Source organism: Nomascus leucogenys, chromosome 21 (genome assembly GCF_006542625.1).
Source record: "Nomascus leucogenys isolate Asia chromosome 21, Asia_NLE_v1, whole genome shotgun sequence".
NCBI lineage: Eukaryota > Metazoa > Chordata > Mammalia > Primates > Hylobatidae > Nomascus > Nomascus leucogenys.
This window is the reverse complement of record NC_044401.1, coordinates 74,062,981-74,077,353: the sequence shown is the minus strand read 5'-3', so window position 1 is coordinate 74,077,353 and position 14,373 is coordinate 74,062,981. Positions and strand designations below refer to the sequence as shown.

At 46.1% G+C, this 14,373-nt stretch overlaps 1 protein-coding gene across 2 annotated transcripts in view; it reads right to left on the bottom strand.

Annotated features, from left to right (window-relative positions):
• LRIG1 (leucine rich repeats and immunoglobulin like domains 1) overlaps window positions 1–14,373 on the bottom strand; it is a 123,011-nt gene that overhangs the window by 58,731 nt on the left and 49,907 nt on the right. For both annotated transcript variants that reach the window (XM_030802094.1, XM_030802095.1), the window contains exon 3: window positions 14,035–14,109. In XM_030802094.1, the coding sequence (XP_030657954.1) occupies window positions 14,035–14,109 (75 nt within the window). The remainder of the gene's footprint in view (window positions 1–14,034; window positions 14,110–14,373) is intronic.

The following is a 14,373-nucleotide window of genomic DNA, read 5'->3' as shown; positions in this document are numbered from 1 at the left end:
CATACCCCACAATCGCTTATCCTTGAGATGAGCCTTCCACTTGGTCCCTCAGAGTCATTCATCCACACATGGATGGGATTCCTGCTACATGCAGCTGCTGCAAGGAAAGATGGATGCAGCTACAGTGCCGTCAGCCCCTCACCCCAGCCCCCGAGGAGACACAGAGATGTGATAGGTGCAGTGGCAGAGGAGAACACGACGTCACGGGGGAAGGAGGTCAGAAGAGGGGCGCCATTCCAAATCAAGGTGGCAGAATGAACCAGGTACAGGATCCAGAGACACACCCAGTGTGGGCTTTCCTTACGCACAATTTAGACGTGAGAGAACAGGAAGAAATGGAGCCAGGGCCAACTCTAATAAAAGAGCTGGGACTTTGTCCCATAGAGGATGGGAAGCCACGAAGGGAACCTTCATTCATGTCTTCCTCAAATACTGATGAAGGTACTTCACTGGGTGGCTGATGTGGAGTGGGGAGGGATGAAGGCTGCCTGAGAGCCACATCTGGATGCTTGGGAGCCAAGGCCTTGGGGACCCCCTGTAGAGATGAGATGCATGGCCCAGATTTGGCACTGGACCCGAAGGGCCTGCTAGGGTGCTACCCCCGTCCCACTCCAAGCAGACTTCGCAACACAGAGCACACAGCTCAGCTGGCCCTCTCCACAGAATTCACAAACGTGAGCCTGCCAGGAACCTGGGGCCCCACAACTAGAGGGTCACCCACAACAGCAATTCTCAACTAGGGATGTGAGTCTGTTCCAAAGAACATACAGCCCAGGCCTCCAGTAGGGAAGCAGCCATGTGTGTTTTTAACCCTGGTTGAGTATGGATGATACTGAACCAGCCCCTCTCCTTACAGATGAGGGAACAGAAGCCACAAAGAGAAGTGTTTTGTGAAACATCCTACAATGGATCCATAACATCAGAGTAGGGACCACAAGCCAAGTGCCCTGACACTCGTTCCTCTAAACACTACTGGTGCTAACAAGGGGGAAAAGGCCCTGTACACTCCAGGAAGGGCTGTTTCCTCCCAGTTCCCAAGAGTTAGAATGAGCCTTGGATTATGTCCCGACAAGAGCACGGTGAGAGGGCTTCCCCTGCGACAGAGATACCACTGCAGAAATTCCAGCACCCAGCTGGAGGTGAGCAAAAATGGACCAATGCTCTCTATTGAAATGCCCACAAAGGGATGGCACTGTGAGAGGCCACCTGGTCCTCAACACTGTGCCAACAACTCATACCTTTTGGCTTTCTCTTCCTAGAGGTGACCCATGAGGCCACCAAGGCAGGGAATGCACATCTCTGCCACATCACCATTTCCTTTGATGAGGAATTGAATCTCTCAGGGACTACAGCTCTTTTCCAGGGAATGGGGGAAAGTGAAGACAGGCACTGGGCTCTTACTTGGAACCACATAATTGCTATAGCATCACCAAATCAGGGTTCTTGTTAACACACACTAGAGGAGAGGAAGACGGAGCAGGGGCCAGCCTAGCCCATGAGGAAAGCCAGGTGGTGAAAGGGTTTATCATGGCTGTCGGCAAGGCCATGGGGAAGGGGAGCCCCTGGAAGAACTGCGCCAAGGCCTCCCCGGGCCCAGCGCACGAAGCTCATGCTGGCTTTCTCAACACGCCAGCTCTCATTCCGATTGAGAAGAACCAAACAATTACGAGGCAGAAAAACTTCACTATGCATGCTGATAACCAGTTTTTCCCCTTATAAAAAGTACATTTGATTTGGAGAAAAGTCACATTCTAAAAAGTCCAGGGGGAATTTTTTTTCTCATTTCCAAAGTTCTACTCTTTGCAACTTAACCAATCATCCAATTCCAAACACAACCTTCACAAAATCCCATTATATAATTATCCAACTCAATTTTAGCACCAGAACTTTGCTATATTATAATAAAGCTTTTGGGTGAGATCCTTCAGTTTCTATATCATCTATTTTTATATACATATATTTTTTAAAAGAGCCAAGTCTTACTTTTGAAGTTAAAAAGAAAAAGGTGTTTAAGGAGCTTAGAGTAAGTCAGTTTTGCCTCGTTTTACTATAAAGGGAGTTTTTTCCACCATCATAGTGGGACATTTCTGACATATAGGTAGAATGCAAATGTCAGCTGGGTGGGCTATCAGCAGAAAGAATGACCCAGATAAGGGGCAAATCCACAGTTGAATTCTGTGATCTCCAAATAAGGTGGGCCGGTCTAATCAGACCAAACACCCTCACCCGTGCACCACCAAAGCAATTTCCTCATCACGCTGTGGCTAACTGCACAGTATCTTCAGATTAAATCAACAGTGAAAGAGGTAACTAAAACCTCTACTAGGGATCCCCAGAGTCATAAGTAACTAAAATGAGGGCCAGCCTCAGTATTTATTTCCCCTCCACCTGGTGAGAAAGAAAGGAAAAAAAAGGAGTGGAGGGCAGGGAGGTGGGGGAGCCTGGGTATTTTAAATGATAGTTACGAGAGGGGAGGAGAGGAGGAACAATGCCTTTCATTTGCAATTACCCAGCTGTGGCTTATTAAAGCTTTTGGCTGCACACTGAAATGACCTGGAGTACTTTAAAAAAAAAAAAAAAAAAAACCACCACAACGCCTGGGCCCAACGCTCACCCCCTCTGCTCCCCAGCCCACTAACTCGAGGTTTTGATTTAACTGCCCTGAGACGTAGACATCTAGATTTTTTTAAGCTCCCTAGGTCATTCTACTATGAGTGAAAGCCACCGCTTAAATATTTGCCTAGCACTTTGCTGCTTGCTGCACCTACCCCAAGTAGAGAAACAGAAGATGAGAAGAGAGGAGAGAAAATAAACTCTGCTGCTGTCCTCAAAAGCTCCCGTAAGAGGAATGAACAGATACATATACGGGGCTTTTCTGTAAGCTTCAACTGGTTTATAGGAGGGTGAGCCATGATGGAGATCTGCAAGTAAGATCGATATTTACAGGATGTAAACAGACTCCTCTCCAGTCTCCAATACCAGGTGGCCTCCAGGGTTCAGTGTGGAGAGGAGCAATGCCCCTCAGAGCACAGCGGCAAAAGCAGGCTTGCCTTGCCCACAGCCCCAAAGGTGCTCAGTACAAAGCTGTCAGGGATAGCAAGTGTTTAACACTCAGTGCACTCTCAGTATGTACCAGACACTACACTGAGGGCACATACTGTTTAATTAATCCTAACCACCACCTTATCAGCAAATATCATTTTATGAGAAAACTGAGGCCTGAGAGAACCTGCCCAAGTGACATAGCAAAGGTGATGCAGACAGGACTCAAACCCAGATCTGATGGATACAGAGCCTTCTCTTCACCACTGTGCAAAACTGCCCCCTCTCTATAAAGCCCACATGATGCCTGAATCAGCGTAAGGTGAAGAGATCCATTTGTACCTACCTTTGTCCTACTGCTACGTGGAGAAGGAGCCCTACTATTTACAAACTAACTTCACAGCAGCCGTCCCCGAGGAAAAAAATGTATCAGAGCCCCCAAAGAGACTCTACAACAGGACAGCTAGTTGGACAGAAGCCAGTGGCCCCCGAGAGGACGGCCCATGAGTACCTCGGGGGATGCACACTTCACAGCACACATTTCATCTCCTGGTTGATGAAGTTGGGAAGAAAAAAAACCACAAACTGGCACCTTTATTTCAGCTGTTTGGGTTTGAAAGGCATCCAGGAAGTGAGGAAACTGCAGAGGAATTCGCCTTGAAGTGATGTCTTCGGGGGCAGATAGCCACTATCCGAGAATCTACTAGCACAATTGAACACGTTTGGGCGCTGCCGAGACCTGATGACAAGAGTGTTTTTCCTCACTGTACCTTTCACAGATGGCCGGCATAATCAGCTCTGAACTGACATGAGAGAGAGAGACAGGGAAAGATAGTGGGGGAAAGGACCTCCTGTTACTTCCCATCAGTGAAAGAAAATCATACCAAGAGCTACCCAAAGCAAGTTCACCTCGGGTCAGAAAGAGGCTTTTAAAGCAAGGGCATTACAGAGGCACGCAGCACCACTTCGGGAGATGCATGCTGCATTTGCGGGATAGCAGCCTCTGACTCCACGCTCCAGAGTAACATCAGAGCCTCTGGGCCACAATACCAAGGCTTCCCACACCTAGTACAGTTTGAAATGTCAGCACTTAAAATGACAAGACCCTTCTAGGGTCAGACCACACACTTCCAAGTGTACAGTGAGCATAAGCCCCAAAGATGGAGAGAAATAACAGGATCCAACTTTGATGCTTCCTTGCTCTGTGACCTCGAGCACGTTACTTGCCCTCTCTGTGCCTTAGGTGCCTCAACTGTAAATTGTGCTTAACGGATCCTGTGTCTCATAGGACTGCAGAGGTGACAAAGTAAGACAGGTCCTGGGAGGTCCATAGAGCAATGCCTGCCAACATCAGTGTACCATATATGCTGACGGTCACTATTTTTTCTTCTCAAAAGGCTGAACAATACAAGATTGCTGATGTTTGACCGTTACTGAACAAAACACAAACAGCGATTTCATAGGACTCAATATACTGAGTAAACTATCCTATCTTTAAAAACTCTTGCCTTTAAACAAGCAGGGGGAATCCAATATTCCCTATGTATGGCCCAACAACGACAGGCCTTAGGAAGGAAAGGCCCGGCATAAACACAAACACATTTCTTCCACTTGGGCTATAAAAGCTGAAAATGGCTCCCAGGTGTGAGCAGACACAATAGGCCCTGCCTTCCCTGCAAGGTCACCACACAGGTCAAAGTCAAGCCAGCCATTTTCAGATTAGGTGCATATGCACATGAGGCTTCCCAGTGGTAACTGGATTACAGAAGCCACCTGCAGGAAGTGAGGAGGGGGAGGAGGAAGAGGAGGAAATGGTCCCAGTTGGAATGAGACTGTTGATATGGGCTGGAGCCAACCCCTTTCACACGGGAGATTGTGCAATGACAGAGCAGCTCCGCTTCCCGGCTCCATTTCAAGCAGCCCTGGAGGGTTTTCAGCACTCACTGCTGGAAGGAGCAGCACTTCCCCTCCGAGACCATCCATTGCTTCTCCAATGCTGCGGAGCAACCCGGGTCTCCACTGGATCTTGGGCTATATTTAAAGCTTACATGGTCATCAGGAAAAGGGAAGGAAAGAGAGAAAGAGGCGGGCGGGGTGGAGGAAAGGAAGAAAGCCCTACACTCAACAAAAGCTACCGAGTTTCCAAAAGAGGCAGTGATCTCTATGACCAAGCTCCTATTCCACGGGCTCTCCCCTTCCTCCACTCCCCCAACCCCACAGCTGGTGTTCCCTTCACTTTCTCAGCAAATGACTTGCAGATGTACCTCTCATCTGGCTGGCTCACCAACCCCACTCTCAAAGAAAGGAGAAAAAGGAAAGAAAAGAGAGAAGGAAAATGACAAGTCATGACTGTGTAATCTGGCAGGCTGGCTGCGGAGGCCGCAGCAGCTCTTTTCCCAGCGAAAGGCTCGCTTAGACGGGGGGCAAGTGGCAGTCTGCACTACGGAATCCCTGGGAAGTTTCCGGGACAGAGAGCTTTCTTTGTAAACTGGGTGTTTAATTTTCTATTTTGAGGCTCCCTGGTGGTATCCAGCATCTGATGAGGCTGCAGTTCTAAGAACCACGGGCCCTGCTCTTCCTTCCAACAGCAGCCTTCTGGCTCTTCATAAAAGCCGGCCTGTTGAAAAACAAAAAAGGCGGGCAAGGGAGGGTATGTGTTGGGGGTGGGGGGTGAGTGAGGGGGTGTGTGTGTGCACAAATTGGCCTAAAAATGGAATTAGCCATGTCCTTTCAGTATTCCTCTGAATGCTCCTCCAAGTACCCAATATGTTGGCTGAACATTTAGGGGGTTCTATTTAATGCCTATAACTTACACCTCCGTGTAGGGGAAGAGAAAGGAGGTTTGCAGAACAGGGAGCCTCAGCTAAAATGTCGCTTCATCTGGGAACCCAACCTTCTCTGTCATGTGCCCAATCAGTGACGGGCAGTGAGGTGCCCCTTAGACATTCCCCAGCCCCTGTATGACAATTGTCTGTTCACCCATCTTCCTCTGCAGCTAGACTGCCAGTTCCTTGAGGGCAGTAACTCCAGGCCCATAGGACCCAACCTGTTTGCTCATGCCAAGCCTCGTGTGGGGCATGTGCTGGCCAACTTCACAGCAGCCGTGCAGAGGAACCCACGGTCTCCACCATGAACCAGCTGAGGCTTGCTCCACTTTTTCATCTCTTTTGCCCACTGTTGACCTGACCAGAGTTCCCAGGCTGGGAAAATGGGAGGAGAGTAATCTGGTCATAAACAATGCAGTGCTAGGAAGGAGCAACGGGGCAGGTGGGGACTCCAGTAGGATGGGGGGAAAAATGCCCACCTTTCAGACACGCCTGTTAACTTCCATCTGGAAAAAGAGGTGGCATTCAAGTCTTAGCTGAGGATAAAGACTGATCAGATACGAGCGACTGATAATCAAAAGAAAGGTAAGCGTGCTAAAACTGACTCCTGCCGGGGGAGGGGGGATGCTCAGCTGTAAGCAGAGCTGCCAGCACCCACCGGCTGAGAGAGTAACAGGGCTCCTGCCACGCTGGGCTGCTCACGAAGCACTCTCCACCTCTGCAGTGGCCGGTGAAGGTCTGCTGGGCAGACCTGAGTGTTCACCAACAAACAGCAAATTAAGCAGAAACAAATGTGTAACAGCCATGGGTCTCAAACCCTGAGCCACCCAGGTCTGTTCTGTCCGTGGTACTGGAGCTCACTCTGCCCACTGCCCCAGAGCCTTTCTCAGAAGCCATTACCAAGGCCATAGAGCCCCACTGTCCTGAACAAATGCCTGCCACCACACTGGTGACATTAGGAGTGGAAACTTACTGTCCCCCAAGGCCTAAACAGCTTGGTCAGAACCGACACATGAGCCTTGGGGCTCCCCCCAGCCCCATATGAGCCCCAGCAGTGGTTCTCAAAGCCAGGTTCCCAGGCCAGCAGCAGCGGCATCATCACCTGGGAACTCATGAGCAAAGCAAATTCTCTTGTCCCATCCCAGACCCGTTGAGTCAAGCCAGAAACGAGGCTGAGATCCAGTGACCTGTGTCTCAGCGAGCCCTACAGGTGGTCTACCAGTGAGCGGAAGCTGCCATCTCCCAAGGGAACAGGCATGAGGTTTTATCCAGAAGAAACAATCAGTTCACATCAACAAAAATCTGGGCAAACAGGGCAGGAAGTGAACACATCTTTGAAAACTCAGAAGAGGAACAGAACTTTAGATAATTATATATATATATTATATATAATATATAATATATTATATAATATATTATATATTATATATGTTATATGTTATATATTATATATGTTATATATTATATGTTATATATATTATATGTTATATATTATTTATTATATGTTATATGTTATATATTATATGTTATATGTTATATATTATATATATTATATGTTATATATTTTATATATATATATAATTTCTCCCTGTTGTGCTGTTTTTTCGACTAGGGCTGTATCTTCCCCCTTCAGCATCTGGGAACCAAAACAGCTTCGGACTACTCAAGGAACAAAAGGCATTCACTTAAACTCAACCTGGGCCTTTTAAAACACAGCTTTGCTCATATTTTCTTCCTAAAGTAGCTGGAGTCATTCACTCCTAACTCCACACTCTTAATGAGAATTCATTTTATTGCCAGAGCAATAAAATGCGAGTAGCCCAGGTAAGGTTTACTTTTACCCGGATGGTTTACTTTTACCCAAACGGTAAAAGTAAGGTTTTTTTTTTTTAAAGTAAGGTTTACTTTTACCCAAACGGACTGGCCATCCTTCAACAGTAAGGCTAAATCAGGTTGCTACATGGGGGAAGCCTGTCCAAAGTAGCATGGGGACCTATATACTTGTTTTCATATTTTCTAACACCCTTGATTAGGTCCACTCTTAGTCTGGTGACTGGTGGAGGGACCAGCAGGTAATTCCTCCGAAGGAAGGATGGGGCAACCCTTGGTCTTGGGGAGAATCTCTACACCCACCTCGACTGTACACACACCTGTGGTGCCCACAGGACCAGCTAGGAATAAATGCACAAAGAGCTCCACCATCTGAGATTACCACTCAACTTTTAAAGACAAATTCTTATTTCATCCCTCCAAAGATAAACATCACATGGAAAAATGTTTCACATCAATTCTTTATTAAGCCAGTGAAGGATGCCTTTCTTCAGGAGATGCAATGTGGAGAAAGTTTTAAAGGCAGGCAGTGAAGAGAAGGACAAGACGTCTCAACCCAGCTCCTTAGATGAAGAGTAAGTCCCCCCATCCCCACACACAAGTGCAGTGGGAATGCCAGCCGCTGCCTGTTCCTCACTATAATCTCACCTGTGCTTCAAGCCTGCTTATTAGCAACCTTAGCTCAGGTCATGAGGCCGAGCCTAATTTTCCGATGTTGCACTCCAGGTCGCTTCTAGCTTGGGCCCTCTAAGGGACTCTTATTATTCCCCCCAGCCCTGAGCAGCAGCAGATCACAGCTGCCTCTCTCTAAGGCTCACTCTTTAATTACACTTTAATGCGAATTGATCTTTGCATTAACGAGCCTGTAAAGAAGATTGATTTCACCCCTCTTTTTTTCCAGAGGGTTTGCTAGGTACTCTGAGAGTGAAGTATTCCTATTGATTTTACTTCACCAACAGATCCAGCCAAGATAAGGACTCAGGCCTTTGCTGCCTCAGATCCCTCCAACCCCACCCAGGGCTTCGTCCACTCTTCACTCGCCCCCAGGGAAGGGCGGAGGTGACCACCTCCCGCCTTGGTCACAGGTAGGACACTGTGTTTCTTTCCTTCCAAGTTTTATTCTCCAGAAATTACAGTAGAGGGATGTTAAGTATCCTATCCTCCCCCACCACTCGCCTTTTTTTTTTTTTTTTTTTTGAGACAGAGTTTGTTCCTGTCTCCCAGGCTAGAGTGCAATGGCGCAATCTCAGCTCACTGCAACCTCTGCCTCCCAGGTTCAAGTGATTCTCCCGCCGCAGCCTCCAGAGTAGCTGGGATTACAGGCGCCTCCCACCATGCCTGGCTGATTTTTGTATTTTTAGTAGAGACGGGGTTTTGCCATTTTGGCCAGGCTGGTCTCGAACTCCTGACCTCAGGTGATCCACCTGCCTTGGCCTCCCAAAGTGCTGGGATTACAGGCGTGAGCCACCATGCCCGGCCTTCCTATCCCTTTCATTTAATCACTTTTTTTTCAGCTAAGAGGCCACAGCAAAATATAGTTAAAGCCACCTCAGATATTTTATTATGTTATTTATATATTAAGTCTTCCAGGTTCATTTGTTAACATGAGAGAAAAATGCTTTCCTCAAAAAAAAAAAAAAAATAGTTTTCAAATAAGTGGTTACCAGGGGCTAGGGTGAGGGATATGGGAAGTGACTGTTGAAGGAGTATGGGGTTTTTTGGGGGGCGGGGGGTTGTGGGGGTGATGAAAATGTTTTAGCATTCTGTAGTGGTGATGGTTGCACAACACTGAAAACGTACTGCAAGTGGCTTTTAAATGGTGAGTTAATGGTAAGTTTTTTTTTTTAATTTTCTGATTTTTTTTGTGAGTACATAGTAGGTATATGTATTTACGGTGTACATGAGATGTTTTGACACAGGCATGCAGTGCATAAAAATCACATCATGGAGAATGGGGCATCCATGCCCTCAAGCATTTATCCTTTGTATTACAAACAATCCAATTACACTCTTAATTATTTTTAAATGTACAATTAAGTTATTACTGGCTATAGTCACCCTGTTGTGCTATCAAATAGTAGGTCTTCATTCTTTCTATTTTTTTGTACCCATTTGACCAGCCCCACACCGCCTCCCCATCCCCCTGGGTACATTTATCTTATCTCATTTAAAAAAATAGTTTTCAAAAACATTTTTTTAAGATTAGAAGTAAAAGGTATTTCAATGTGTTTTCAAATGCAGCCTAAACCTAAGGAATTTTAATAGCAATATTACAAAGTCACAATTAATTGTGTGCCCCTAAGTTTTCCCTAGGTCTTCCTCCTGGTGGAGGACACAGGCTGGGGGAGAGCAAATGACAAGGCACCATAAAGGGATGAGGTCTAGAACAAACCAGCTGGAGAAGCTGTTAGGTTGACAAGGCCAACCCTATGGGTAATATGCTACAGTCCATGCACAGGAGACAAAAGCTAAGGCCGACTATACCACATGCATTTTTACTCCCAGGACTGAAAAATTCAACGATTTCCACTGTCACCAATCTTCTCGACGGTATGAGTGCAGCAACACCACAGGAAAAGCACGGATTTTTCCTCAACAGAAATGTCATTTATGCATCAGACAAAATTACTGTTGCTGTGGGAATCGTAACTTGAGTTTCCTGGATTTCAAATTAAAGAAAAAATACTCAAACGTAAAAATCTACTGGCAGCTTCTGCCATTTAACAAAAGTCTGTTTCTTTTTCTCAGCACTATTTTATGAAATTAGCTCCCTCACCAGAACCCATTCTTATGAAGAGCTTTCCTTGAGTTCTATGCTTTCTGTTTAGTAAGGACGAATGGCTCCGGCATCATCCTCAGAACACAATGCAAATAAATCTGTTCTTTGACAAATATGTGAACTGAATTAGATTCCTTTAATCAGAAAGTATTAACCAATTGAAATTTTGCCATATGACTCCAGTTCCCAAAACTATGGAAGTCTCTTTTGAAGCCCTGATAGAAAAAGCCAGGTGCAGGGCAATGCCTCTTCCCACGAGGCTCTCCCAATGGTGCCACCCAGCTCGGGAGGGCTCTGGTGTCTGGGAAGTCGGCTCACTTCTACATAAGCAAAATGAAACACAGAGAGAAAGGGCCAACTTCCAGAGGCAAAAGTCCATAATTACAGGTGTCCAAGCTGAAAATTAACAAACCTACTACTTCTGTGAAAAGACAGAAAGCAACAACAGTGAGTTATTGGTCAGAGGGTAACTATGTCTTTTGTGACATTACTGCCCCTACTCTTAACTTTCGGGGCACAAAGAGAATACACAAGCTTCGAGGGTACTTCTACCATCTGCTTCAACTTCCTCATTCAGTGAATGAGAAAAAAAGTAACGTATGTATCCAAGGTCACAACTACATCAGAAACAGCAGGACCCACACCTGGCCCTGATTTTCTGTGATGCATCTACCTATAAACTTGTCCCAAGAAAGTTGTCTGGGCTCCTGTCACTCACATGGCCTCAGCAGACATTTGCTCTATTCTCTCTGCACATTTTAATTATTTTTTTTCTGATCCTCTGTCTGCCCACAAAAATGGAGTAAGAATTTGAGGATTAAGGACTATAAGCATCTAACTATTAACTACCACATTTTCAGACGATGTGTTGAGGCTTCCGCTTCTCCTTTGGGACAGCCTCTGGGCCACAACTGCAGGGGCACAAAAAGTGCCTACTAAAGATTTACAGAACACGTGACACCCTTCAGTTCACTAGTTCCGAAAAGTAACAGACACATCAGCAAAACCTGCTGTTCAAAGCCTGGATGACTGGAATCATCACGTGGATGGGGCTGCTAAGTCTTCTGCCTTCACTGATTAGGATGAGGAAGGTGGTTCTTTGGGCTGTAAAATGATGCTCATCCGCTGCCTGCTCTGCTGTTTTCTCCCTCGTCCTTTGCACGGTCCACTTGGGAAATACAGAAAAGGCATGAAGGATTATCAATAATCCAGCTGCCCAGATGTCACGCTGCTAACCTAACCTGCCAGCACTGAATCCAGGCATCCAGTCTAAGAAGAGGGAACACAGGCACCTCAGAGAAAACCAAGATAAAGCCCGTTCGGTTTCTGTCATTTCAGAGAAATCACTGACCAAATCAGATGGTGCCCAACTTTAGGACAAAGAGCTGGCTGCCAGTGCTAACCTGCATTTTCCAAACTGAACCCGAACAGGGAGTAAGTCTCTTTTTTTTCTCTCTTGCTTTACATATTTCGATGCTGTCTAATGGAATAGCAGGAACAAGGCCAAACAGCCCCACTTCTCTTGGCACTTGGGCCAAGGAACAGAAATGTATTTTTAGTCAGCAGAGCAAGGTGCAATTCGAAGTGCCACAGGCCCATGGGGCAAACTGGGGGCCCTGCCTGCCTCTGGCACAGTGTGGTTCAGAGTCACCTGCCGTGCTCCTGCCCTGAGTGCATGGGGTCAGATAAAGGAGTGATGCAAAGGCATTTGTATCTGGTCTCAGGTCCACCTCTCACTTTTGCAACTTAGAAGACCTCCAGGGAGGCTCAGTTTCTTCTCTGATAACACAGAGATATTCTCTGTGGCCCTAGCTTCCTCACCATTTGAAGAACAAGAGGAGTTACATCAGCATTTCTCAAACATGAACTCGTGGACAAACGGCCAGGGCCCTTGTTAAATGGAGCTTCTGATCCAGTAGTGTTGGCATTAAGCCTGAGGTTCTGCATTTCTAACAAGCTCGAAGCTAACTCAATACTGATGGTCCATGACCTGTGCTTTAAGCAGCAAGGAGCTCCTAGCATCTTCAAGTGCTTTGCTTTATGGACACACAACAGGTTATCACATCCCTATTAGCCTCACATAAGATGAACTCATTGATTAAGCCAAAAATCAAACACCTTCCAGATGCTGGGCCTACAGACCAAGTGGGTACAAAATAAAGTCAGACCTTTACGCATCAAGGGAACAAAGGGCCACAAACCTTCCTTCCAGCACTTCACAGAACAAGGACTGACTCTTAAATCCTGTGGCCTTAAAGGTGAGATCCTGCCAAGATCCAAGGAGCTACGTGACAACTAGCCACCAGCCAACGACAGTAACCACCATTTGTCAAACACTCCCACACAATGCTGGGAGCTTCATATACATTCCACTCCCCCCGGCCTCACTTTCCTCATGTATAAAATGGGTCAAAAACACATTATGTAAATGAGGGAAACGAGGTTCAGAAAGACTAGGTCATCTGTCCAGGGCACAGAGTGAAGTGCAATTCTAACCCCCCACACTCTCCTGCAATCCCACAATGCCGTGAAAAGGGTTAAGCCCAAGACCATGTTTCACAGGAACACAGCACCTCCTGAACACAGGGCGTGCGGCCAGCCAAAGATCTGACATCTGTAAGCCATGCCAGCACTCTTATTAATAGCACCTTCCTGCAAAGTTTCTCTGCTCAGCCTGCCGAGCCTCAGTATTGAGAAAAGATTCATACAGGTGAGCAAACTAATTATAAAACCAGCAAAATCAAAATAAAATTAAACTATGCAAGCCTGGAGTGGAAACAGGAAATTCAGTGTGAAGAGGGAGGTGCTCTGCTGGGGAAGCTGCCAATAAAATCTGGCATAGAAAACTGTTGGACTCATGGCTGGTTCATCTGGAAAGTCTTCTGGGTGAGTTTAAAACAAGCAACCTCCTCCACCTGACTGCTGAAGAAATAGGGGTAGGACCAGTGCTCAATTCTCTAACAAAGGTTTGTAACAACACAAATGATAGTATTCCCAATGGGTGCCTTCATGTCTTTTTAGCTAAGGCCCTTCATTTGCTTTTTCATTTCCAGTGTGCTGTCTATAACAAATAGATTGCATCTTACCTAACACTTGACCATGACAACATACTTTTACGTTGACTCCAGAGGCCTGGGGGCACTTTCTTTTTCTTAAAGCCACAAAAGTAAATTACCAAATTCACTGGCACAAAGATGAGCTTGCTGTCTTATAATGGACACAGCTTCCTTTAACTCCAGTTGTATTAAAAATTGCAGCTTAACCAACCACAGAAGCAAGAAATCTAGTTCCATATACCTCTAGGCATTAAAAAAAAAAAAAAAAGACAAAAGACCCACTTTCTTGCAAATTAAAGATGAGGTAAAACTTCCAGCTTTTAATTCTGCAAACCCCCAAACAGCAAGCAAAGCATTTGTCATGATCATGAGGGTCACACGAAGAAAGATTTTCTTCACGAGCGAGTACATGAACTCAAGTACCTGCCACCAGGTATCAGCAGGGCAACAAACACCATGGCCCCACCACACAGCCCAGAGTCCCCCAAACGGCACCACTTACAGAAAGAGAGAGACGACATGTGATGAAGCAGCGCCCAGGGATGGTACCGCTGTCAACTCATTATTATTGAGGTACCTGTAACAACAACAAGAAATTAATCATGTAAAGCATTTAAATTAGTCTGAAATCATACACATACAACAGAAAAAAACAAACGCTGCTGAGTCTGCCACAGTAAACCTATATTCTAATGTTGGAGAAAAGAGAATTTAGCAGTGAGTTTTTAAAGGGAAAGAAGTCACACGAGGTCACAAAAACTAGCCATTGATCACACCCATGGCTAGAAACAAACACTAAGGGGAAGCGTCTCCTGTCTCCCATCAGCTTCCCATCGAACTC